The sequence below is a fragment of the Piliocolobus tephrosceles genome, chromosome 6, assembly GCF_002776525.5.
Source record: "Piliocolobus tephrosceles isolate RC106 chromosome 6, ASM277652v3, whole genome shotgun sequence".
Taxonomy (NCBI): Eukaryota; Metazoa; Chordata; class Mammalia; order Primates; family Cercopithecidae; genus Piliocolobus; species Piliocolobus tephrosceles.
The window spans coordinates 2,567,125-2,594,617 of record NC_045439.1 but is presented as its reverse complement, the minus strand read 5'-3'; the positions used below and the strand labels follow the sequence as shown (position 1 = coordinate 2,594,617).

The 27,493-nt window shown below is 46.5% G+C and overlaps 1 protein-coding gene and 1 non-coding gene across 2 annotated transcripts; both read left to right on the top strand.

The window, feature by feature from the left end:
- The first annotated feature begins 15,486 nt into the window (after positions 1-15,486).
- EIF5 (eukaryotic translation initiation factor 5) lies at positions 15,487-24,574 on the top strand. The gene is made up of 12 exons (XM_023205681.3): positions 15,487-15,745; positions 15,885-16,093; positions 17,129-17,408; positions 17,508-17,589; positions 18,143-18,315; positions 18,573-18,684; positions 19,765-19,910; positions 20,172-20,330; positions 20,606-20,767; positions 21,069-21,233; positions 21,827-21,961; positions 22,354-24,574. Exons 3-12 carry the CDS (start codon positions 17,337-17,339, stop codon positions 22,441-22,443), a joined length of 1,296 nt encoding a protein of 431 aa, XP_023061449.1. The 5' UTR covers positions 15,487-15,745; positions 15,885-16,093; positions 17,129-17,336; the 3' UTR covers positions 22,444-24,574.
- LOC111538385 lies at positions 19,303-19,428 on the top strand. The gene has a single exon (XR_002730313.1). It is a non-coding gene; the product is annotated as a small nucleolar RNA SNORA28 (small nucleolar RNA).
- Positions 24,575-27,493: the final 2,919 nt, after the last annotated feature.

Genomic DNA, 27,493 nt, shown 5'->3' with positions numbered 1-27,493 from the left:
TTTTTTTTTTTTTTTTTTTTTTGAGATGGCGTCTCACTCTGTCGCCAAGACTGGAGTGCAGTGACACAATCTTGGCTCACTGCAACTGCCACCCCCCAGGTTTAAGCAATTCTCTGCCTCAGCCTCCGGAGTAGCTGGGATTACAGGCACGTGCCACCATGCCTGGCTAATTTTTTTGTATTTTTAGTAGAGACGGGGTTTTGCCACGTAGGCCAGGCTGGTCTCGAACGCCTGACCTCAAGTGATCCACCCACCTCGACCTGCCAAAGTGCTAGGATGACTGGTGTAAGCCACCACGCCTGGCCAATAATTTTTTTTAAGAGACAGGGTCTTGCTCTGTTGCCCAGGCTAAAGCTGGGCTGTTGCCCACTTCCTCCCTACTTCCTGATGCTCCTGTCTTTTGCTCTGGGGGCCAGGCCAAGTGTAGCTCACTGCAGCCTTTATCTCCAAAGCTCAAGAGATCCTCTTGCCTCAGCCTCCCGAGCTGAGACTACAGGCACGCAACACCACGCCTGGCTAATTTTTGTGTTTTTTGTAGAGATGAGGCTTCACCATGTTGACCAGGCTGGACCTGAGCTTCTGGGCTCAAGGAATCCTCCTGCCTCTGCCTCCCAAAGTGCTGGATTACAGGTGTGAGCCACTGCACCTGGCCAAAAAAATTTAAATGCTCCTCTGGCCCCACTAAATTGATTGTACATCTTGGCTGCTCCCTGCAGCGCGGACCTTCCCTAGAGAACTTGGTCATTCTTTGGGGCAAGTGTTTTATTTTCTCATTCCACTTTATTTATTTATTTTTATTTTTTTGAGACAGAGTCTTACTCCGTCACCCAGGCTGGAATGCAGTGGTGCAATCTCGGCTCACTGCAACCTCTGCTTCCCTGGTTCAAGCGATTTTCCTGTCTCAGCCTCACGAGTAGCTGGGATTACTGGCATGTGCCACCATGCCTGGCTGATTTTTGTATTTTAGTAGAGACAGGGCTTCACCATGTTGACCCGGCTGGTCTCGAACTCCTGACCTCAGGTGATCCACCCATCTCGGCCTCCCAAAGTGCTGAGATTATAAGCGTGAGCCACAGTGCCTGGCCTCTCATTCCGCTTTATATCATACCATGGAATTTAGGTAAAAGTCATGCTGCTGCCCATGGTGACCAACTGTCCTGCTTTGTTTGGGATGAGCCGGTTCCTAGGTGGAGGGACTTTTGGTGCTCTAACGCAGGGGTTCTCCACCCCTGGGCCACAGACTGGTACCAGTCCGTGGCCTGTAAGGAACTGGGCCACACAGCAGGGGGTGAGCGGCAGGCGAGTGAGCATTCCTGCCTGAGCTCTAAGTCCCGTCAGATCAGATTCGATTCTCCTGAGAGCGCTAACCCTACTGTGAACTGTGCATGCAAGGGATCTAGGTTGCGTGCTCCTTATGAGAATCTAATGCCCGATGATCGGAGATGAAACTGTTGTTTCATCCTGAAACCATCCCCACCTGCCACCAGACTGTGGAAACTGGTTCCTGGTGCCAAAAAGGCTGGGGACCCCTGCTCCAATGAGAACGTCCCGAGCAAACCAGGAGGCACTCCGCCTCCTGACATGGGCCCCAGCATCCACACAGGGAAAGAGCTTTGCTCAGAACCTGCTTGCTGGCAGGCAATGTGCCAACGTGGGCAGCTGCTGTGTTACCACCCTAACATTGATAGCCCTGCAGGCTTGACCCTGGCCATGCTCTCCACAAACACCTGCTGAGCTGCACTGGGCGGAACGGTTGTGAATTCCATTACTAAACAGTCAGGGGTCCCCTTTGCTGCTCACTGGGGGCTTCTCAAGTTTCTGACCAAAGGTCCACGTGGCCAGGAGGCAGCAGGCACAGGAGTTAGAGCAGTCAGAGTGGCCCCTGCCCAGAGGCATGCAGCCGTCCCAGCAGTATCAGTTGACATGGAAGCTTCCAGCACTTACTCTTGATCTCTGTATACATCTCAAGAACCTCACTTTAGGCCGGGTGTGGTGACTCACACTTGTAATCCCAGCACTTGGGATGGCCGAAGTGGACAGATTCCTCGAGCCCAGGAGTTCGTGACCAGCCTGGGCAACATAGTGAGATCCCCTCCCCACCAATCTCTACAAAAAAAAGAAAAATTAGCCAGTAGTGGTGGCATGTGCCTGTAGTCCCAGCTACTCAAGAGGCTAACACTGGAGGATCACCTGAGCCTGGGAGGTTGAGGCTGCAGTGAGCCATGATTGCACCACTGCACTCAGGCCTGGGTGACAGAGCAAGACCCTGTCTCAGAAAAAAAAAAAAAAAAAAAAAAAACCAACCAAACAAACAAAAAAACTAGCCTCACTTGGACAGCACTACACTACACACGGCAGGCACCATGATTCCCCTTTACTGAGACCCATCACAACCACATATGTCTCCACTGGCCAGGGATGGGCTAGAAGAGCTCAAAAGAGGAAAATGTTATTTGGAGAAAGTGGGGAACCTGCAGGGCTCCCCCAAGCACACACTGCCCTGAGGGCATGTCATTCCGAGGAAAAAGGTTTTTTGTATTTGTTTTTGAGACAGAGTCTCACTCTGTCGCCCAGGCTGGAGTGCAGTGGCACGATCTCGGCTCACTGCAACCTCCGCCTCCCAGGTTCAAGCAATTCTCTTGCCTCAGCCTCCCAAGTGGCTGTGATTATAGGCACCTGCCACCACGCCCAGCTAATTTTTGTATTTTTAGTCGAGATGGGGTTTCCCCATGTTGGCCAGGCTGGTCTCGAACTCCTGACCTCAGGTGATCCACCCACCTTGGCCTCCTAAAGTGCTGGGATTACAGGCGTGAGCCACCACGCCCAGCTAATTTTTGTATTTTTAGTAGAGATGGGGTTTCACCATGGTGGCCAGGCTGGTCTCAAACTCCTGAGCTCGTGATCCACCCACCTCAGCCTCTCAAAGTGCTGGGATTATAGGCATGAGCCACCGTGCCCAGCCTGGAAAAAGGTATTTTGAAGCATAGTGCTGATGAGCAACACATGTCTGCAGAGGCCCTGCTCATCCCAGGCCTGCCAGTTTGTGCCACGGGTTAGAGTTCTACTAAAACAATCTAAATTCTCACAGTACATGTTAATAACCTGAGAACCAAAGATAAAAATCTGCCTGTCTCAAGACGTGTGAAATTTCATAGAAGACCAACAGAATCAGAGATGCAATAATGTTCACAATAAATTCTTTAGACAATTTAATCCAAAGAACCAAATAAAAACACTGTCATTGCAATTTTAAAAGGCTCGTAGGCACATAGTATGCATATCAGAATTTCTGCTGAACATTGAATGCTGGGTTTTGTTGGGTGGCAGCTATCATTAAAATAGTAAAGCACCAGGAGCTGACTTGATCTGGGCAGTAACACAAAATTAAACAAACGTATCTACGTTTAAAAACAGATTCAAATTCAAACTTGGAAGGATACATTATCTGAAAATAAAAAATGTTTCTAGCTGGCAGGGAGGTAGAAGAGAGCCCTGAAAATAATTGTCTAAGACCTGGATTCTAGACCAGCTCTTCCTAAGGCAGCCCATATCTTAGTCATGGTTTCTCTTCTGAAAAATAGGGGTTGGGACCAAAAGGCCTTCCATGTCCCTTCTAGAGCCAAGCATCTCTCACTCTAAAACAGAAATTGCAAGCTGGGTGCAGTGGCTCACGTCTGTAATCCTAGCATTTTAGGAGGCCAAACAGGCAAATCACCCGAGCTCAGGAGTTTGAGACCAAGACAACATGATACATACAAAAAATTAGCCAGGCATGGTGGTGCATACCTGTAAGACCAGCTACTCGGGAGGATGAGGCACAAGAATCGCTTGAAACCAGGAGGCAGAGGTTGTAGTGAGCTGATATTGGACCTCTGCACCCCACCCTGGGAGACAGAGTGAGACCCTGTCTCAAAACAAACAAACAAACAAATTAAAATTTTTAAAAAAAAGTATACAAAATTAGCTGGGCATGGTGGCGCATGCCCGTAATCCCAGCTACTTGGGAGGCAGAGGCAAGAGAATCAATTGAACCCGCGAGGTGGAGGTTGCAGTGAGCCAAGATTGCACCATTGCACTCCAGCCTGGGCAACAAGAGTAAAACTCCATCTCAAAAATTAATTAATTAATTAATTAATTAAATTAAAAAGTAAAGCAGAAATTGAAAACCGGTGGCCCACTGGCCAGATAAAACCCCTCAATGTTTTGTTTGGCCTGCATGGAGTTTTTGTTTTTTTCTAACTGAATATAAATGCCTCTAAATTGAGGCCCTCCAGTTTGCCACAATCACTGCCATTCCTCATTGCCTTGCCCCAGTCTGCTTCCCTCTTTGCCATCGCCTGCTTGGCCCCTGAAGGACTCAGGCTTGGGATTGCCGTGCTATAGGGCTAAGGGATTCCAAACACTGCACTTGTTCCCATTACCACTTAAACCCCACTGAAAGATGATCTCAATTTACTTTGGTTTCTACCTGCGTTGCTGAGCAAATTTCATGGCTTTACAATTTAGAGGGGGGTGGGCACCCTGTACAGTACTATCATTCCTATTATATAGGACACTAATAGCTCAAAAAACAAGAGACTTGTTCAAAGTCACAGAGTTAGTAAGTCAAGATAGTTAAAATAATTTCTATTTGCCGAGGAAATTTTTAATTTGAAAAATCTGGAAAGATACAAACCGAAAGCAAATTTCATATAAATATATACACGATTATAATTAATATTTATGGTGTACATCATGTTTAATTGCAGAAATGTGATCTTTTACATATTCACCATTTTGTATATATTTGCTTTTTTTTTTTTTTTTAAAGAGATGTGGGTCTCACTATGTTTCCCAGGTTGGAAAGAAGTGGTTATTCACAGGCGTGTTGGTAACACAGCACAGCCTTGAACTGCTGGGCACGCAAGTGGTCCTCCTGCCTCAGCCTCCCGAGTATCTGGGACTATAGGTGTGCAACACTATGCCCAGCTTTTATGTTGTATATATTTGGATATAGTCACTTAGGCTATTATTGTAGGGTAGTGGCTTTTTGTTATTGTGGTAAAATAATGGTTAAAGTTTACCATTTTAACTATTTTCAAGTGTACAGTGCAGTGGCATTAAGTCTATTTACATTATTGTTCAACTCTCACCAACATTCATCTCCAGAACTTTTTCACCTTGTAAAACTGAGACTCTGAAACATTGAACCATGACTCCTTCCAACCCCTACCCCAGTCTACTTCCTGTCTCTATGAATTTGCCTGCTCTAGGTACCTCATACTAATATAATTCTACTGTAATTCTCTTTTTATAACTGGCTTATTTCCCTTAGCTTAACGGATGAACCCTGAAGACATTATGCTAAAGGAAATAGACCAGTCATAGCTTTAAATTCTGACTGTGATTTTAACGCAGCAAAGGTGTGTGTTAAAAATGGCTATGAACTTTGTAGATGCCCAGCAAGAGAGCACAGAATGTGAATGACCCAGCCCGGAAGACTTCCTTCTGCATGAAATACCCAAACATACAAGTAACCTTTATGAGCTAAACTAAAAAAGGATTTCTGAGCACAGGCTCCTGGCACATAAAGCTCAGAATAGCTGAGCTTCACTTACCAAGTATAACAGCACAAAATGTCATGCCGGGAATATTGAATGTGGGAGTTCATTGCTTAAGGAAAAAAAATCCCTCACCTAATTTAAGGAAACCCTAAATGAATCAGTTTTTTGTTGCTGTTGTTAAAAACTCTCCATTGCAACAGTCCCATCTGGTGCTAACTATATTTGCTTAGAGAAAGCAGTACCACAAAAGAAAGGTTATTTAGAGCATGCAATGGTTTCTGGATGGTTCTTCCATCTACTAGAGAACATGACAGAGACCTAAGAAATTGACTCTAAATATGGACATAAATTTGTGTAAATGGAAGGTTAGAAACATCACATTCTGGGCCGGGTGTGGTGGCTCACAGCTGTAATCTCAGCACTTTGGGAAGCCAAGGTGGGTGGATCACTTGAAGCCAGGAGTTGGAGACTAGCCTGGCCAACATGGTGAAACTCTCTACAAAAAATACAAAATACAAAATACAAAAAGTAGCCAGGCATGGTGATGCACGTCTGTAGTCGCAGCTACTTGGGAGGCTTCGATCACTTGGGCCCAGGAGGCAGAGGTTGCAATAAGCCTAGATCAAGCCATTACGCAAGACCCTGTCAAAAACCAAAACAAACAAACAAACAAACAAAAACGGGCAAGGTGGCTCATGCCTGTAATCCCAGCACTTTGGGAGGCTGAGGCAGGCGGATCAGAAGGTCTGGAGTTCGACACTTCTGACCAGGAGCCCAGCCAATATGGTGAAATCCCTGTCTCTACTAAAAATACAAAAATTAGCTGGGTGTGCTGGCGTGCACCTGTAGTCCCAGCTACGTGGGAGGTTGAAGCAGGAGAATCACTAGAACCTGGGAGGCGGACAGAGGCTGCAGTGAGCCAAGATTGTGCCACTGCACTCCAGCCTGGACAACAGAGTGAGACTCCATCTCAAAAAAATAAAAAGAAAAAAGAAATATCACCTTCTGCATCAAGAAAATAATCAGATTCGTTTTACCTTATACCAGAAGCCCTTGCTTCTGTACCATCCGTCTCCTTGTAAGATGGTCACCCTGGGAAATTGGCAGGATAGCCTGTCCTACCTTGTGAGGGTATTTAAATGACTGCAGACTTGATTTCAGGAGAGTGACCAAAATATAGGTTAGTTTCCTGCTGTCCGTATCACAAGGGAGGAGTCTGATGGGAAAGAGAACACAGCCTGCTAGGCTTTACCAGGAAACACACTGTTCATCTCTCAGGACCCTGCCTCCTGCCCACATGCCAGCTCTGCTCAAGTGATCCTCCTGCCTCAGCCTCCAGAGGAGCTGGGATTATAGGTGGGCAACACCGTGCCTAGTTTTTATTTTGTATATATTTGGATATAGTCACTTAGGTTTTAATTGTAGCCTCAGTCAAGCTGTATAACCTCTCTGTGCCTCAGTTTCCTCATCTGTGCTGAAGTGGAGCAGCAATAGAATCTCTGCCAGAGGACGGCTATTGTGGGGATCCGGTGATTAGTGTATCTGAAGCAACAAGGCCACCAAACCAGAGCTGCCACCGGGCACTGGCTGACGCTTTAGGAGTCTCCCAGAGCGGATGATGATGAGCAAGAGCCATGCTCTACATTTCGTGTGATTTGGGATTTTTTTAAATCATGTCCCCAAAGTGATATGTTCTCTCACTAGATCCTCCAGAAGAAAAAACAAAATCTAATATGTTTAACACCTAACCCCAGGTACCTGTGAATGAGAACTTATTTGAAAATAGGGTTATTGCAGATTTAATTGAGTTACAATGTGGTCATGCTGGAGTAGGGCAGGTCCTCAATTCAATATGTCTGATATCCTTATAAGAAGAGACACAGAGGCCGGGTGCGGTGGCGAGGTGGCTCACACCTGTAATCCCAACACTTTGGGAGACCAAGGTGGGTGGATCATCTGAAGTTAGGAGTTCGAGACCAGCCTGGCCTAAATGGCGAAACCTCATCTCTACTAAAAATACAAAAATTAGCCAGGCATGGTGGCGCACGCCTGTAATCCCAGCTACTGAGGAGGCTGAGGCAGGAGAATCGCCTGAACCTGGGAGGCAGAGGTTGCAGTGAGCCGAGATTGCATCACTGTACTCCAGCCTGGGGAACAAGAGCGACACTCCATCTTTTAAAAAAAGAGAGAGAGAGACAGAGAGGAAAACACCAAGTGAAGATACTTTACGCAAAGGTGACGAAACCAAGTGATGACAGAGGCAGATTTGGAGCTCTATGGCTGCAAGCTGAGAAACATCAAAGACTGCTGGCAGCCACCAGATGCTAGAGACAGTGCATGGAGCGGCAACCCAAGGATTTTGTACCTTCTGGGCTATGGAACTGTGAAGAAATGAATTTCCTTTTTTGTTTTGAGACGGAATTTCACTCTGTCGCCCAGGCTGGCGTGCTGTGGCACGATCTCAGCTCACTGCACTCCAAGGTTCAAAGGATTCTTGTGCCTCAGCCTCCTGAGTAGCTGGGATTACAAGCGTCTGCCACCACGCCTGGTTAACTGTTCTAGTTTTAGTAGAGATGGGGTTTCACCATGTTGGCCAGGCTGGTCTCAAACTCCTAACCTCAGGTGATCTGCCCGCCTCAGGTGATCCGCCCGCCTCAGGCTCCCAAAGCGCTGAGATTATAGGCATGAGCCACCGTGCCCGGCCAAAAACTAAAACTGAATTTCTGTTGTTTTAAGCCACACAGTTTCTGTTGCTTTGTTACAACAGCCCTGGGAAACAATGTCTTAGCTGTTTAAATCCTCTAGGGCTGGCAGAGAGAGGGCATGTGATACATATCCATTGAATGAATGAATAAATGAGTACAGACAAACACAGAGGTAAGGCAAGCAATGGGGAATAAATGATGGGGCAGGTGTGGGTGCGCACACACGCCTAGAGGAGGACAGAGCACACGCACACCTGGATGGGGAGAGCCACACACACACCTGGAGGGGGACAGAGCACACACACACCTGGAAGGGGGGACACAGCACATGCGCACCTGGAGGGGGACAGCACCTACATACACACCTGGAGGGGGACAGAGCACACCCACACCTGGAGGGGAACAGAGCACACCCACACCTGGAGGGGGAGAGCACACACACACCTCGATGAGGAGTCACTGGTTCTTTTCTGTGAGCATTCAGTCCCCAACTTTGGGTCTAAAAGGTCAGCTGAAACTTGGCTCCTGGAAAATCTATCATGTGGGTATGCCCCAGAGCACAAGGGCTTCCAAGTTTCCAAGGAACCAGAAATCTGAATTTTTAGGTGAAATCTTCCACTTTTATTTTATTTTGTCTTGTCTTGTCTTACCTTATTTTATTTTATGACAGAGCCTCACACTGTCACCCGGGCTATAATGCAATGGCGCAATCTCGGCTCACTGCAACCTCTGCCTCCTGGGTTCAAGCAATTCTCCTGCCCCAGCCTCCTGAGTAGCTGGGATTACAGGTGCTTGCCACCGCACAGGCTAATTTTTTGTATTTTTAGTAGAGACGGGGTTTCACTATGCTGGCCAGGCTGGTCTCGAACTCCTGACCTCATGATCCACCCACCTCAGCCTCCCAAAGTGCTGCAATTACAGGTGTGAGCCACCGTGCCCGGCCTAAAATCTTCCATGTTCTTCAATGTTGTTTCATAAAAGAAGTCCCCCCTCTCGGGTCCATTTGCATCGCCAGTGTCTGGCGCCCCCTGGGCAGGATATGCAGTGGCTAACGAAAATCTGTGGCATAAAGGAAAATGCATCCTCACAGGTCTGAAGACAGAACACCTGAGTGGATCTTCTGGGACAAGCAGATGTCCGATGTTAGCTACCAGGGTTACGACTTGGAGCCTGCCTCCCCTCACATGAAACTTTAAAAACCATTGGAGTAAAGGAAATCCAACTGAGGGAAGAGAGGCAAATTCCTGGGACCTAGATGCACCACACAGAACTGTTAGTCCCTAGTCAGGGGGAAGAGCTTTGAAGCTGGGAGTCAGGACACCTGACCCCCCAACTGGAGGCAAATCATCTCTCTGAGTCTCAGCTTCCTTGTCCATAAAATGAAGGAATACAATGTATACTTATCACCTCCCAAGGTGTGAGGAGGCCAGTGAGAGAGCATGGGTGACGAGGCTTTGTCAGCACTGCAAGGCCACTGGCACCTTCCTAACAGTAACGATCAGTCTAATGCCACTCCCACCATGTCGGCATTAGACCTGGGGCCCACTTCTCCAACACACCCACTAGGGCAGAGATTTTGTTCTTATTCACAAACAGACTACCTAAATTAGGGCAACTTGACTATCTCAAAAGAAAACTGCTGAGACTATGCTAAGGGGAAGAAGGGTATCTGGGTTCCAACATCATGGGGGTTCCCCAGTTTTAAGGCACAGGACAGTCCTGGGACCAGCAGCTCCTGCATCTCCTGGGAATTTGTCACTGGGGTGCTGTGTGTAGCTTCAATGTGACCAAGACAACACCAGTCCAATACTGTAAGGCCTGCTCTGATCCATCCATGTTTCTTTGTCATCTGCTGAGTGTAGGACGCTGCACAGGCAGAATCAATGCCATTTTGCGTTTTTTTCTTTTTCCAAGAATGGGACAATGCATGATGGCTGCTGAGTGGGATCCATACTTGTGAGGAGGAAGACTTTATGTCAGTCTCCAGTGATCCTTCACCTGGACCCCCATCTTTCCTCAAACACCTCTGCTTCCTGCCTCTGTCCCTTTCGGAACTGAAGGCCTGTCCCTCAGCCAAAGTCCAGAGTCCTTTCTTCTTAAGCACAAGTCTCCTGCCCTCCAGCTGCTTGGCCCAGTAAGGAAGTCAGAGAAGGAAACAGGCAACTGCAATCAAGTGACATGAATACCAGTGGTGTGGGGTAGGTGTGGCCTGGCCATGGGGTGGGCAGGTCACAAAGGCAGGGAGACATGCTGCTCAGAGGGTCAGAGATTTCATGAAGGACAAGCTTCGGGGGGGTGCCCAGCAAGCAGATATTTGCCTCTACTTGTTTACATGTGACCTCCCGGGCAGGGTCTGTGATGTAGGTGGGCCTGCACCCTCACTGCCTAGCACAGAATTATGTATTGATAGGGATGCACTAGATTACCATGGTTTAGGACACCAGCCCTCAAGTCAGCCGATGCCTCTGTACTCACCAGATAACCTTCGGTTCCCTTCTAACAGCTTCAAATGTCTGCTTTATGAATACCCCTGTGGCCAGCTGGTGTTAGAGGAAAAATGATGCATACACCCTGTAGTTTGTCCTGAAGCAGGGGGACAAGAACTTAAGTTAACAGTGTGCAGCTTTAAAAGTTGAGAGGTAGGGTGCGGTGACTCGTGCCTGTAATCCCAACACTTTGGGAGGCTGAGGCGGGTGGATCACCTGAGGTTGGGAGTTCAAGACTAGCCTGACCAACGTGGAGAAACCTTGTCTCTTACTAAAAATACAAAACTAGCTGGGCGCGGTGGTGCATGCCTGTAATCCCAGCTACTGAGGCGGCTGAGGCAGGAGAATCACTTGAACCTGGGAGGCAGAGGTTGCAGTGAGGTGAGATCACCCACTGCACTCCCGCCTGACAATGCAGGGGGCCTCTGTCTCAAAAAAAAAAAAAAGTTGAGAGGTTGGTGTCACAGAGGGGGACCAGCTGGCCAGCCAGACTGCCCCTCACAGTGGACAATACCTGAGTCCATTTGAGCCCACAGCTCAGAAACACAAGGCTCTCAGTCCACGCAGAGTTGACCTTGGTCGGGGGTGGGAGGGAGGGGACACTCATTCATGTTCAACAGAGTCACAGGCCAATATGTAAACAACCAGAAGGCCAGTTTACCAATCTACCTTACCAGCAGCTATTCCTGTCTGCCATCAGGGCATGTGCTGACGTGCGCAATTCATGCACTCATTCAACAAAGTTTTCACAAGCACCAAGTGTCCACTAGTTCATGAACTGTGAGCGCCTGACTGGGGAGAATAATGAAGCCAAATGAGGTGGGGATCCAGAAAGGGGAAATGGAATTGTGCAATGAGCTTGGCGTCACACAAGCTGGAGTTCAAACGCTGCCCATCATTTAATAGGGAGGCGACTTTGGGGAAAATTGCTTAACCTTTTTGAGTCTCTTTCCTCACCTGTAAAATGGGCATAACAACATCTCCTTACATGATTATTAAATGAGATTACATTTGTAAAATGTCTCGTTTTGTTTGTTTTTCTGTTTATCTGGAGAGGCTATGCCACATAATTTTTAAGGGAACAGGCTTTGGGGTCAGACAGATCTGTCTTTAAATCCTAGTTCTGCCACTTACTAGGTACATGATTTGGGTAAGTTGCTTACTTTTTTTCCACTATGCCTCACTTTGCTCATTTGTAAAATGGAAATACAAATTCCTCATAGGGTCTGAGAAATAAGATAAGGTATTCGAAGGACTTAGAAAACTCCTAGGATATGATAAGCATTTAACAAATGGTATGATTAAGAGTAATTTTTAGGTGCCAATATCCAGAATAAACAAGGAACTCAACTCACTAACAAAAAATAAATAAATCTAATTTTTACATAGACAAAGGATCTCAATAGATATTTCTCCAAGAAAGACATACAAGTGGCCAATACATGTATGAAAAAATGCTTAACGTCACTAATCAACAGAGAAATGCAAATCAAAACCACAAATCAAGTGCTGGCAAGGGTGCAGAGGAACGGGAACTCTGATGCACTGTTGGTGGGAAGGTAAATTAGTACAGTCATTATGGAAAACAGCATGGAGGTTTCTCAAAAAACTAAAAATAGATCTTTCATATGATCCAGTAATCCCACTACTGGGTATTTATCCAAAGGAAATCAAATCAATATTATCAAAGAGATATCTGCATCCCCATGTTTATTGCAGCACCAGTCACAATAGCAAAAGATACGGAATCAACTTAAGCATCCACCAACAAATGAATGGATAGGCTGCTTGCAGTGGCTCATGCCTGTAATCCCAGCACTTTGGGATGCCAAGGTGGTAGGATTGCTTGAGACCAGGAGTTCAAGATCAGCCTGGGCAACATAGTGAGACCACCCCCCATCTTATTATTTAAAAAACAAAACACATAAAGAAAATGTGTTATAGGCTGTTCGTGCTGTCTCACGCCTGTAATCCCAGGACTTTGGGAGGCCAAGGTGGGTGGATCACGCAGTCAGGAGTTCAAGAACAGCCTGTTCAAGAACGGGGTATGGTGAAACCCCGTCCGTACTAAAAAAAATACAAAAATTAGCCAGGCGTGGTGGCACGCACCTGTTGTCCCAGCTACTTGGGAGGCTGAGGCAGGATTATCACTTGAATATCACTTGATTATCACTTGAATCCGGGAGCCGGAGGTTGCAGTGAGCTGAGATCAGGCCACTTGCACTCCAACCCAGGTGACAGAGTGAGAGTCCGTCTCAAAAAAAAAGAAAAAAGTGTTTCATATATACTGGAATACTATTCAGTCATAAAAAATAATGAAATCCTGTTATCTGAAGCAACATGGCTGAGACTGGAGGACAATATCATATTAAGTGAAGTAAGTCAGGCACAGAAAGATAAATACCACATATTCTCATTCATATGTGGGAGTTAAAAAAGAATTTGAGTTCATGGAAGTAGAGAGTTGAATTGTGGTTTATTAGAAGCTGGGAAGGGTAATGGGAGAGGAGGAAAGGGAGAGATTGATACAAAATTACAGCTCAATAAGTTCTAGTGCTCTGTAGTATTTCAGGGTGAATATACTTAACAACAATCTATTGTCTATTTTCGAAAAGCTAGAAGAGAGAATTCTGAATGTTCCCAACACAAACAAATGATTAAAATCTGAGGTGACAGATATGCTCATTACTCTGCTTTAATCATTACACATTGTATACATGTACTGAAATGTCACTTTGTATCCTGCAAATGTGTAATTATTATGTATTAACTAAAAGGGAGAAAAAGAACACAAAACTAATTTTTTAAAGTTGTTCATGGTTGCATACAAATGAGTGGTACACATATTAAAAGCAATTACAATTACTAGACTTCAATGAAATTAAAAATTGTACCATTAAACATACGAAGAAGCTAATTCCTTCGCGTTTCATTATTAAAACTTTACCGAAAAGGAAGGCCTCTTACCTCAGACTAGTTTCATGCCTATACTTTCCAACAGAGTTTCTAAAATAACGTCATTTGTGTGCTGCCAAGCAAAAACTCAGATCTGTTTCAATATTGCTAAGTCATGCTCCACAGTGAAACAGCAGCAGCATGTCTGGGATCCCCTTTCCTAGTTTGTCTGATGAGAACCCTGGTACTCATAAGGCACTGTGCATTTGGCTTAACTATACACCAGGGTACACACTGCAGGATTACAAAAGTCCCTGCCCTAAAGGACACAAATCACCTCTCAATTCTGGATCGTGCCTTTTTTTTCTTCCCACCAATATTGCCGATTTTGTTTATAAACCTTTTAAGTCATGGGAACACGATCTTGGATTTTGATAAAAATCAACATAGCTGCCAATTCTAACCTCAGTGCTAATGCAACTGGTCTAAAACAAAGGGCAGCCCCTTATCTACCTCATCCTGTCCTCACCAACATTGCTGTTTTCCAGATCGGGGAAACCTGCACGGCCGCTCAGGACTTCCCGATGACTGCACCTTAGAGACCAGAGTGCAGGTTAGCGGGGCTCTCACTCTAAACAGTCTAAGTGAGGTCTTCAAACTTCAGGGTGAACTATGGATGCGTTTTTAAGTCTCAAGTTTTCACAAAAAAAATTCAAGTTTCAGAAAGAATGCGAGAGTTTCAACAGAACTAAAATATGAGAGCCTCTCTCTAAATAATAATTTTATTTTGGAGACAGTCTCACTCTGTTGTCCAGGCTGGAGTGCAGTGGTGTGATCTCGGCTCACTGCAACCTGTGCCTCCCAAGTTCAAGGATTCTCCCGCCTCAGCCTCCCGAGTAGCTGGGATTACAAGCGCGCCACCACTCCCGGGTGATTTTTTTGTATTTTTAGTAGAGACGGGGTTCCACCATATTGGCCAGGCTGGTCTCAAATTCCTGACCTCAGGTGATCCGCCCACCTCAGCCCTCCCAAAGTCCTGGAATTACAGACGTGAGCCACCGCGACCGGCCTAAATAATAATAATTTTCAACGGAATACATTGGAATCTCATTATAAACGCCTGCTCTGGGCTACGATTTGCCTGTCAAGGAATTCACAAGTCATAAACTGGAGGGGTGGACTCGAGGTGATGCCCACTAGGAGCAAGGTGACAGAGAAGCGCGAAGCACAGCGCTTTTCAAGCCTGGGAGCGCAGGGAGGCCTTCACCAGAAGGTGGGAACCCCCCACGAAGTGCCTTCAGGAGGCCCCGGGATTCCAGACCAATTAAGGGCCTGCTCTTCCGAAAACGGGAGGCGACGCTCTGAGCTAAGTGCGCAGGCCAGGGTGTGGGCAGGCACAGAGGCGGCGCGGCCTCGCGACCGCCCTGGGCAGTGACTGGCTCGTTCCGCCAGCGGCCAATCCACCCCAGTCCAAAGCAGAAGGCAGCCCTGGGATGAAAGACCCAAGCCTGGGCTTAGGGTGGAAAAACAACTCATTGCTCGAGGCCCGAAGACGGGCGTCCCAGGAGGACGGGGCAGGCAGACAAGCGCCCACCGCGGAGAGAACGCGGTAGGGTTCCTCTCCCCGAAGGTGGCGGCCGCAATAACATGGCCTCGAGAGCGGTTTCGAGGACGATGGTTCCTGCGTTCCAGGAGTCGCCGCGACCCCGCGGCCTGGCCCAGACCCGACAGGGGAGGGCACCAACCGCCATCTTCCCCGCAAAGCCCAAAGCGATAAGACACGGAGTCCGGCAGCCCTGCCCCGCCACCAGGGACACTCCGGCTCTCGCGAGACCCGAACACTGCGACGCGAAGACCTCTGGGAAAGGCGGGGGGAAGGGAGAGGAAGGAAGCGGGGCCGGGACTGGAGGCGGGCCGAGGCCGCGAGTGGAGCCTCAGGAAGCAGAAGAGGCGCGGAAAGACGCGATTGACGTCGCAAGCGAGCCAATGACGAGCGAGCTGTGGCAGACCTCCAGCCAATGGGCAGTGAGGCCTAACGCGGGGGGCGGACGCTGGGGCCGAGGGTAGCTTGAGCGCGGCGGCGGCGTTGTTCAGTCAGAGCGAGAACATTCCAGAGGTGAGTCCGGTGGTGGGGCGGCGGCCCCGCGCCCCCTGCCAGGTGCTCCCCGCCCCCTCGACCCCGCGAGCCGCTGGCTGGCGGGGAAGGCGCAACCCCCGACCCGCCCGCGGCTCACGGCGCCGTCTCTCCGCGCCAGGTCGCCAGGCTCCGGCGCTGACGGGTGTGGACCGCGGACGTCGCTGGGACAGCCCCTCCCCGCTGCTCGGCGGCGGCACCTGGCCCGGCCGCTCCTCGCTGCGCTTCGCCTCCGCTTCCTTGGACTCGGACTCGGGTTTAAATCGCGCCTCTCTTCATCCCAGTCCCGGGCGAGCAGCGTTGGGTTTATGTCTTTATTTGACGAAAACGGTGAGTCGCGGGCGCGGCGGGCCAGGAGATGGCGGCCGCACAAGATGGCGGCGGCCGCCGCGTGACCCCGCCGCGGCGTGTGGCGCAGTTTGGGCGGACGGCGGGCGGGCGCGGGCTCGGGCACCGGCCGCCCCCTCCCCGCGCGCTCCCCGGCCTGGTGTCGCCCCCTCCCCGGCCTGGCGGGAGCGCGTCGCGCGTGCCCGCCGCTCGGGCTGACTCAGGCTTCAGCTGCTGCATTTGTGAGTCATCGCGCGCTCCTGGCGGGGGCGGCCCGAGCCCCGGCACCCCTCGGCCGGGTGTCGCTTCCCGGCTGCGCCCCCTCCGGGTCCGCCGGCTCCTGGGGGACGCGCTGGGGATGGGCCCAGAGGCTCGGGTCGCGCGCCGCCCTCCTTCGCGGAGGTGTCTGGCTCGCCAGCCCCCGCGGAAACGCCTCGGAGCGCGGTAGCCATGGGGACCGGGTCGAAGGTTAACCGAGTGTTTGAATAGCCAGGAAAAGGGAGGCCGGGCCGAGCCTCGCTTGCTTAATGGCACTTTTGGGCGAGCGCTGCTTTTAAGGAAGTGCTGTTTTGAAGTAAGCCGTGGTTGCCGAAGCAACAATTAGTTGTGGAGAACAGTTCCCTAGTTTCCCCTTGAAAATGATGGCGAACGGGGGTGTGCCTGAGAAGTTTCCTAATCCAGGCGGGGTGGGGGCGGAGAGGGTTCGGGTTCGTTCTTGAGCACTTCCAGAATGGCCGCAGAGGCAAACCTGCTGAGTGCTGTCGGTCTGATGGAAACTCACGGCGACTGAGGCAGCGCAGCTTGTGTTTCTTACCAGGCATTGCCCTACCAGAGTCACAGCTTAGTCGAAATGGAGGTCTTTTTATGTTCCCGCCGGTTGTACTGTGTTACATGAGAATGACTGCTTGTGATCTCAGATGGTTTTTAAGGTAGAATTAAGCAGAAGCATTACTAGGATGTAAAAGGAGGTGTTTCCATCCAGCGATGATGTTAAACCTGGGGGGGGGGTTTTGTGTGTGCTTTCCCTTTCTCTTTCAGAGCTGTTGCGCAGCCATTGGTACCTGTATTGGGGAAACATAGCATACAAGCAAGAAGCTTACAGCCTCAGTGGCGAAAATTTTTTCATGTCAGAGACCGAGAACTCTTGCAGTCGTTTATGTCATCCCTTCTTCTCCAGACAGAAGATACCAAAAAGTTGCAATCAAAGATCTCTTCATCTTATTGATAAAGCCACTAATAAGCCAAAATGTCTGTCAATGTCAACCGCAGCGTGTCAGACCAGTTCTATCGCTACAAGATGCCCCGTCTGATTGCCAAGGTAATAAACTGCCCTTCAATTTAGTTGATAACTCTTTTTGTAGAATTTTGGAGTTTGCATCAGGGGAAACTGCACAATTAAAATTCTTATTTCCTTTAGGTCGAGGGCAAAGGAAATGGAATCAAGACAGTTATAGTCAACATGGTTGACGTTGCAAAGGCGCTTAATCGGCCTCCAACGTGTAAGTAAATCTTGGAAAAGTCCATAAAGGGCATATTATGGATAGAGTCCTCAAATTATTTGAGCTGCAAAACTTGTTCTAATTGTATGTTAACTAATTAGCTTACAAGTTAAGTGAGATACCGTGGTTTATTGGTTGCCATGAGTTCACAAAACTACCAGGGGAACACATTTAATTAAAGAGTGGATGGCCGGGTGCGATGGTTCACACGTGTAACCTCCAGCACTTTGGAAGGCTGAGGCAGGCAGATCACGAGGTCAGGAGTTCTAGACCAGCCTAGCCAACATAGTGAAACGCTGGATCTACTAATAATACAAAAATTAGCCAGGTGTGGTGGCATGCCCTGTAGTCCCAGCTGCTGAGGAGGCTGAGGCAGGAGAATCGCTTGAACCCCGGAGGCCAGGGTTGCAGTGAGCTGAGACCATGCCGTTGCACTCCGGCCTGGGTGACAGACTCCCATCTCAAAAAAAAAAATAGTGTTCGTACAAATGTGGGTGAATAGCCAAAGATTTAGTTAACTGTAACGATCCAAATTTCTCTTTCATTCAAATAGATCCCACCAAATATTTTGGTTGTGAGCTGGGAGCACAGACCCAGTTTGATGTTAAGAATGACCGTTACATTGTCAATGGATCTCATGAGGCGAATAAGCTGCAAGACATGTTGGATGGATTCATTAAAAAATTTGTTCTCTGTCCTGAATGTGAGAATCCTGAAACAGATTTGGTAAGTTCTTTTGTGGTTGTGGAAAGAAAAAAGCCATATACCTACTTTTGTTACCATTAAGTAACCTTACTGAGAAGGCAGAGCAAATATAAGTCAAAGACAAAACCTCCAGTTGTGGAGATATTTCCTTTTTTTTTTAAGTAGGTCACTGTGAAAAAAGTTTCCTTTGGATGTGAAGCTGTCTGTAGTTTAGATGTCTTCTGATTAGATATTTTCGTGTTACGTTGTGGATAACATACTTGTTATTTTTTTGGCAGCATGTCAATCCAAAGAAGCAAACAATAGGTAATTCTTGTAAAGCCTGTGGCTATCGAGGCATGCTTGACACACATCATAAACTCTGCACATTCATTCTCAAAAACCCACCTGGTGAGTCTTCTATCATGAACTTCTAAGATCTTAAAGTAAACTAACTGTTGGGAACAAAATGGAAGGTTTTTTTGTAATAGGAATGTAAGGGAGACTGGGCATTGTGGCTCATGCTTGTATTCCCCGCATTTTGGGAGGCCAAGGCGGGCTGATGACTTGAGGCCAGGAGTTCAGGACCAGCCTGGCCAATATAGTGAAACCTGTTTACTGAAAATACAAAAATCAGCAGAGCGTGATGGTGTGCTCCTGTAATCCCAGCTACTCAAGTGGCTGAGGCATGAGCATCACTTGAACTTTGGAGGCAGAGGTTGCGCTGAGCTGAGATTTTGCCACTGCACTCCAGCCTGGGCAACAGTGACTCTGTCTCAGAAAAACAATGTAAGGAACCTTTTAGTCTTTGCACTATATTTTACCAAATCTAAGCTATTTTTCAAAAGTATATTGTTAATTACCATTAAAGGTGAAAAATCGGCTGCCAATTAAGCTGCCATATCAAGGCAGATTATCTTAGGGTAGATGAAGTAATAATGACTGAAATTCTGATGGAAACCCAGCAAAGGATCTTTTTACTGACACTGTTTGGTAAAGAGGGCCCCCTTCATTAAACTTGAGCATTGCAAGCAACACTCTGTGGCAGATGATGGAAACTGTCTGACACAATTTGAGCTTGCTATAGCAAGAAAGTCTAACCTATTCCGGTGTTCTCTCTCCCATGAGACAAGCCGTTATATAGACTTAAACAGTGTTTCATCTGTCGGCTAAAGCTGGGTTGAATTTATGACTGTTCATGAGGGATGACAGAGAGGGAACCTTTCACTCCCAGTGGAGGCATTATCACTTCATCTTAACGTTACCTAGCAGTTATAATACTCCTAACGTTTTGTGTCACTCCATTCTTAGACATTCTTATCTATGAAATACGTGATGAATTTGGTCTGTGATGTCTCTTAGCATTGTGTGCGCTGTGGTTTTTCTGAGGGGATCCATAGGAAAGTTAAGGGCAGGGTTTTAAATGTTAATGATGGGCAATGAGGTCACGTAAGTTATGGGGTTAAATTTTTATTTCCTTTTGCTCTATAGAGAATAGTGACAGTGGTACAGGAAAGAAGGAAAAGGAAAAGAAAAATAGAAAGGGCAAAGACAAGGAAAATGGCTCCGTATCCAGCAGTGAGACACCACCACCACCACCGCCGCCAAATGAAATTAGTCCTCCTCCACATACAGTGGTAAGTGCAGGGTTGATGGCCTAGGGGTCACTAAAGTTGTGTAAAGTGTATGTCAGTTGGTTGAGGTGGGCGCAAGTGTGGAAACTAGCCTTCAGTGTGTAATACACTAATGTTTTGGATTCCAAGTACTATTGGTGGTTTGAATTAAGGTTAACCCAATTTGGGTGGGAGATGGACTTGATGCCATTAGCTTGACAAAATGTGAAGCTTTTTTTGTTTTTTTAAAGACCTTTGATCAAGTAGCTCTGTTTTCGGAAACAGGAAGAAGAGGAGGATGATGACTGGGGAGAAGATACAACTGAGGAAGCTCAAAGGCGTCGAATGGATGAAATCAGTGACCATGCAAAAGTTCTGACACTCAGTGATGATTTGGAAAGAACAATTGAGGAGCGGGTCAATATCCTGTTTGATTTTGTTAAGGTAAAATATTTGCTTGGTCTGTAAATAGGCTTCAGCCCAGCCTTGTGCCTTTAGATATATGATACTTTAAGCAGTGTGATTAGGATTACTCTAATGCACAACTCTTTTTAATTCTTGTTCATTCATTAAATATTTTTTGCACGTGGTTCCAGGCACTATATTTTTGCAACTGCCCAATTAGGAAAAATATGTCCATGAGAGCAGGGACTGACTGCCATCTTGAGCCTGGCAAAGTGTGCCTCCATTTCACTGAACTGTTTTCCTTTTATTTGCAGAAAAAGAAAGAAGAGGGTATTATTGATTCGTCTGACAAAGAAATTGTTGCTGAAGCAGAAAGACTGGATGTAAAAGCCATGGGCCCTCTTGTTCTGACTGAAGTTCTTTTTAATGAGAAGATTAGAGAACAGATTAAGAAATACAGGCGCCATTTCCTACGAGTAAGCAAATTGCTCTGGATTCATAAATGAGATTACAGTTGTGTGGCTTTTGAGATGGTCGTTTTAACCATTTTTGCTTGTCCTGTCATGCTTGAAAGTAGGGAAACTGACCCGCCTTACAAGCCTCTGAGCACCTGAAAGTGCCGTGTCCAGGCCCTACAAAGTAACAGGGATGTTTATGTATTGACCTTTTTGAACCACTATTGTATGGGCCTTGCACTTGCAGACACTCTTATTTGGGTACTAGAGTTGTCAACTTAGAACATAGGAAAAAGCTTAACGCCAAGGTTTCTATTTGCAGTTTTGTCACAACAACAAAAAAGCTCAACGGTACCTTCTTCATGGTTTGGAGTGTGTGGTAGCAATGCATCAAGCTCAGCTTATCTCCAAGATTCCACATATCTTGAAGGAGATGTACGACGCAGATCTTTTAGAAGAAGAGGTCATCATCAGCTGGTCGGAAAAGGTGGGGAATACATCGGTGGGCTCTTCAGGTTTACAAGTTTTGGGGTGGTTTTTTGTTGTTGTTGTTGTTGTTTTTTTTTTTGGAAACGAAGTCTCTGTTGCCCAGGCAGGAGTGCAGTGGTGTTATCTCAGCTCCCTGCAACCTCAGCCTCCCGAGCAGCTGGGATTACAGGCACCTGCCATCACACCCAGCTAATTGTTGTATTTTTAGTAGACGGGGTTTTACCATGTTATTCAGGTTGGTCTCATACTCTTGACCTCAGGCGATCCGCTGTGCCGAGGTTACAGATGTGAGCCACCGCCCCCAGCCATTCACAAGTATTGTGACAGGGTTTTGAGATGAAGAAAAAAATGTCTAATACCTAGCTAAAGTTCAGTCCTTGTGCTATAGGTTGTGATTCCCACTATATCAGCTTTGTAGTCATAACAGACTGCTGAGACTAATGTATTCACTGAGTACATTTATTCTGTTGAGGATTGAGACTTGTTAGGACCCAGTCCCCTCAGAGCTGAGAGCTCAGTAAAGGGGATTATATAAATAATCAAAAGTTGTTAAAGGTCCCCAGCTAAGAGACTTGTACTCACATTTTTTAGGCCTCTAAGAAATATGTCTCCAAAGAACTTGCCAAAGAGATTCGTGTCAAAGCAGAACCGTTTATAAAATGGTTGAAGGAAGCAGAGGAAGAGTCGTCTGGTGGTGAAGAAGATGATGAAGATGAGAACATTGAGGTAAACATTGCGGGAGGAGGGTATTGGATACAGTGCTGGTGGTGGGTGTTTGAGTTAAAAAGGTTTGTGAGGAGTGATGAAATGGCAGTTGGGGGTAATTTCAAGTTGAGAATTTAAGATGCCATAAAATATAGCCTCTCAATAATTTGGAAAATAATAGGGTGGTGGAAACTTCCTACTCCTACACATTATAGCCTATAAAAAACTTTAAAAATGCTCTTAGACTGGAGCCTCTGTAAGAGAACTTGCAGTGTTTGCGTAACAAAGCCGTTCAGTGAAGAAGAAATAGCTGCAGCTCGGCAGTTTTCCTCCTCTGTGATCACAGTTTATATTGATCTGTTTTATAAACAGATTTATCAGCTTATGTTGAATAAAATCATTCTTCTTATCAGGTGGTGTATTCGAAGACTGCCAGTGTACCGAAAGTGGAAACCGTGAAGTCGGACAACAAGGATGACGACATCGATATTGATGCCATTTAAAGGGATGGATGCAACCTAGCTTAACAGTATAATGCTGCAAATTTTCTCTATTATCAGCCAGAAGTGCAACATGTATGTGCAAAAGCTAAAATGGCTTAACATCATGCTACACTTTACACTAAAAATCTATTACTGTGAGTGGTCTGTAATTAAGCCCAATGAGACATCTAGGGAGTCCATACACATCAGTGAGCAGATGTAGTTTGCTTATTTATAGCATGTTTCTTTTTGAAAAACTAGTGGTGGACACATTTGGATCACATTTATACAGTTATGAAAATAAAGATTTGATTTTGGTCATTCTTCAGATGTTTGGCTCCGAATGACTTAAGCTGAAGTAACTGGCTCCTTTTTTTTTTTTAAATGTTGTGCCATCATTTCACCTGATGAGCATTCTTGGAGCCTGCCAGATATTGTTAGGTTCTGGGGCTGCAAAGAGGTCTTCAACAGGATGTAAAGCAAACTTAATTGTAGTTAACTTATTCAGCCCATTAAGAAATACAGTACTAAAGTTTCTTATAGTCCCTCAAATTGGCATCTGGTAATGTACATTGTGAGGTAGACTGATAATCAAATGACAGTGCAACATCTTACCAAGAATACGACCTGACTGTCCTAAAGAGCAGATTTTGAAACTTGGAGAGCTGTTTTCTCATTTCATGTACACTTGCCCCAAATTGTAGTCTTTGAAGTCATGTGCATTGCACGTTGAATGAGCCAGGGAAATTATTACATTAACAAGCATTTTGTGTGTATGTAGTAGTTACTTTGTACTGAGAGAACTTGCTTTGGGGTGCAATTAAACAATAAACTGATTTTATTTGGGAGAAACAGGGAAGGGTGCACTTACTAGCAACCTAAGCATGATTTTTCAGCTCTCGCCCTTAGGTTTTAAATTACAATTCCAAAATGTTAGACATTCTGTGTCTTTTTGTTCAGTGTGGCTTTAATCCCCCCCCCCCCTGGTTCTTTAATACCTTTTACATTTGGACACATAGTTTATGCTTTTCAGATTTTGGTTGCTATCTTGCCAAAATAAGTGTTAACTGTGTTTCAAACTTGATTTTCTTTTTTTTTTCTTCCAGAATGTCTTATTTAAAAAGAAAACTAAAAGTATACTTCTAAGCCTCTATTTTGGTGTAAGACTTGGGATATTTTTTTACTTCACATTGAATATAGCCAGGCACCCAAGAAGTCTGATGGCCACCTGAGTGCAGGTGACAAGGACCTGACAGAGCCCATGCAGGGCTTTAGATTTGGACACAAAAGAGTTGATAACTTCCTTGTGAACTCCTTGCCTGATCTAAACTCATGATGGGTTCTGACTGTTTGAGTAATCATCTTCAAGGTTAAACCTGTTGGCAGTTGCCCCTTTTCACGAAGTGCACGGTGGGAATCGAGAATCGATAGGGTTAATTTTGGAGCAGTGGCTTATACCATTCACCTCTTTTTTTGTGACTTATTTCACAGGTAATGAGACCTTAATAACAAATAGGTGTAAAGAAATTTTCACATTGAAATGATACAAACATTTGATGTAATAAAACCTTGTTGGCTTGATATTTTAAGGAATTGAAACCTAGCAGTCTTAATGGAGAGACAAGAATTGGTCTCCAGCTGCCTTTGGATAGATGGGGGTGCAGGTGGAGCAGGAGCCATATACCTGGAGGGATTGTGCTTTGTCACACCAAAGAGGATGTTTTTTTCCTTCAAACTCGTATGTTGCCTAGGTTTCAAATTCTTTGCCACAAGGCTGATTTGCTTTCATTAACTGGAATTCTGTAGGAGATACTGGTTACCTAAGCTAAGTTGCACTCAGCATACTCAGTGTCAAGCTAATGAGGTTCTATTATAAAGCTTCTACTTTTAATCTGAGGGAAAACATGTTCAGGGCTTCTAGAACACTAAAAATTTTGGCTTAGACCAGTGTTCAGTCTGGTGCCAAACTTCCAGTGGAATTCAAATTCAATAATCTGAACTTTGTTCACAGATTATTCTAATAGAGTAATTCTTCACTTTGCTCTATTGAACTGTCCTAAGGATTTGTTAGTTACTTGATTAAAATAATGATAAAATTGTATTTTGTCTCTGCTTTAATATTAAAATTAACTTGTTTTCATTTTATAATTAGATCAAAGCATTGGAATCTGCCCTGTTTTGTAGCTGTTGCTTTGGATTTGTGTTGGATATATCCTGCAGTTAACACTTGCCAGCCCCACTCACAAAAGTTGTTCATTTCATTGGGTCACTGGCTTTCTTTATTTGCTAGTCTTGTCGTCTGTGAACTGAGAATCTGCCTCAATTTTATTTCTTGAAATCTTGACAGGTACTTAATAGGGAACTCAGACTTGAAATACACAGCTGTGTAACTCTGAGTAATAGTATATCTCTAGTTAAGTATGAGGGAAGGGGAGAGGATTGCTTTCTAAACAAGTACATTGTGAAGTTGACTTAAAAATTTTTAGTGTGGGTCCTAAAGTTTAGAGATGGGCAAGGAGGTCTTTAATCCTCTGCTTCCCACTTGAGAAGGTAGGGGGTATCAGGATTGAGCCCCAGGCTGGCTGTTCCAGTGTACCAAGCACTGTGCCTTTGGCCTGGAGATGGCAGAAATGAAAGCTGGCCATCTGCAGAAAGCAGATAAGTGAATTTGAACCTTTTGAGTTATGTTAGCTCAGTCAGTCCTCACCATGGTCCTGAGGCATAGGTACTGTTTTACCAAGGTCAGTTATCTAACAAAATAACCAACCCTTCATGTTTTTTAAATTTCTGACAAGTCTGCAGACAATCCTTATCTAACCAAGTATTTTCCTAATTGCTACAGTTTGACTTGCCAGTATTTCAGAGTAACCAGAAACTGCAAAGTTGACCTTGTTCCTGCACTGTCTTTTTGATGGTTCAAATTTCAGCCTCCCTGACTACTCCAAAGCCAGAGCAGTCTCAGTACCAGAAACAGTGCTGCACTTTTGTCTACTCCCTAGCATGTGCTGTGTGACCCCAAGGGGACAGGGAGTCATTTGGCATTGTGCCTGGCCGGGCGCGGTGGCTCACGCCTGTAATTCCAGCACTTTGGGAGGCCAAGCTGGATCGCTTGAGGTCAGGAGTTCCAGACCAGCCTGGCCAACATGGTGAAACCCCATCTCTACTAAAAATACAGAAATTAGCTGGGCGTGGTGGCAGGCACCTGTAATCCCAGCTACTTGAGAGGCTGAGGCAGGAGAATCACTTGAACCTGGGAGGCAGAGGTTGCAGTCAGCTGAGATCCCAACATTGCACTCCAGCCTAGGTGACAAGTGAGACTTCATCTCAAAAAACAAAAAAGTTGAGAATGGCATTGTGCCTAAGGACCTTAAGAAGAGACTAGGCCTGCTGGTGCAGCTGAGTGGGCTTGCCAGGAGGTAGCCTACAACCTGCCTTCCAGCGTGTCTAGTACTTGGTGAAGGGATCCTTCCAGAGTACTCGTGGGTTGGTTGCACCGGCACTGCGTTACATGTGCACTTCTCGAGGAAACAAGCCCAGAGTCCCACAGCAAATGCACGTGGAGGTTGGGCCCCACCTACTGTCACAAGCCAATCCTTTGTCCTCTATCCAAGTTTTATTGCCCCATGGAGGACTTACGGGTAGAGGTAAGGAAGAAATTCCTCATCTTTAGGATGGTTGTAATAATCATCAACTAGTCAGTGGAGAGAACAGTACAGCAGCTCCCTAGGTCCTTGGGTAACGTTGGAATGGACAGGGTTGGAGTCTTCTGAAGGGGCCGTTTGTGGACTGAAAACCAAGTTCCAGAGCGGTGGGTGGCCGGGCACTCATTCCACCGGATCGCTGCGTCTCCACTCCATGTCGGGCCTGCCCAAGGGCAGCTCACATTTGACTCCAAATCCCCACACACCGTAGAGGAGCTCCCAGGCCAGGGCAGGCAAACAGCAGGGATAGAGCCTTAGGGGAGAGAGGACAGCACCACAAAAAGAGGCAGTGTTTGTGCAAATTCTGAAAGGATGGGTAGGAGTTTGCCCAGGAGAGGAAAGTTGGGGAGCACACTCAGAAAGTGGAAGCTCCTCCGCGGTGGATGGCCTGGCGCTGAGGCTGGCGGAAGCCGCAGGCTCTCCTGACCAAGCTTGCGTTTGCATCCCTCTGTTGCCAGTGTGGTTAAGGTGCTATAGGAGACAAGCAGGGAAGCGAGGGGCAGGGCAGGGAGCAGACTAGTCAGAAGAATGCACTTCAACCTGGGAAGGTTGGGTCACCAGCCAGCCTTGGTTACCTACCACAAGGGCACAGTGGCCAGAGTGGAGAGATTAACAGGTCCAGGCTCCTGTCCCACAGCCAGCAGAATCTGAGGTCCCAGGAGCAATGAAACCTCTCTTTCCTCTCTGAAGACTGGGATCACCTGTTGGGGGCCTGCTTAAAAGGCCCTGGAGCTTCAGCAACAGTCCTCTTTGGTTACAAATTTGGGGTCCTCAGATGTGACCACAGTCTCCTCTGTTCGTCAAGTTTGTGTGTGTGTGTGTGTGTGTAACGCTCAGTCGTCCAGGCTGGAGTGCAGTAGCAGGATCTCACCTCACTGTAACCTCCTGAGTTCAAGCAATTCTGTCTCCGCCTCTTGAGTAGCTGGGACTACAAGGCCCACACCATCACACCCAGCTAATTTTTGTATTTTTAGTAGAAACGGGGTTTTACCGTGTTGGCCAGGCTAGTCTTGAACTCCTGACCTCAAGTGATCTGCCTCCCAAAGTGCTGGGATTACTAATCAAGTTCTTTTGATGGATGACGATACAAAGTCAAGCAGCCAGCTTGGGGGAAGAGTACAGTTTTCCTAAGATTCACATGATAATAGAATCATTGGGAACCTCACTGCACGAGCCTGGCATTGCAAGGACTCAGAGACAGAAGCAGGTCCAGCCTTGTGGACACATTGTAGCCACTCATGCTGTTGTCTCCATAGTTTTGCCATGATTCCAACTATATGACATTCTGGAAGAGACAAAACTGTGGAGACAATAAAAGCATCAGTGGTGGCTAGGGGTTAGGGCTAGGAAGGAAGAGTTAGGCAGAGCAC

What these genes read in the sequence shown, in the direction of transcription:
- EIF5 (XM_023205681.3), top strand. Translation starts at nt 17,337, where the DNA reads ATGTCTGTCAATGTCAACCGCAGCGTGTCAGACCAGTTCTATCGCTAC. An exon ending in GTCCTCCTCCACATACAGTG is followed by an intron (nt 19,911 to 20,171) that starts GTAAGTGCAGGG and finishes TTTCGGAAACAG; the next exon opens with GAAGAAGAGGAGGATGATGA. An exon ending in TCCTGTTTGATTTTGTTAAG is followed by an intron (nt 20,331 to 20,605) that starts GTAAAATATTTG and finishes TTTTATTTGCAG; the next exon opens with AAAAAGAAAGAAGAGGGTAT.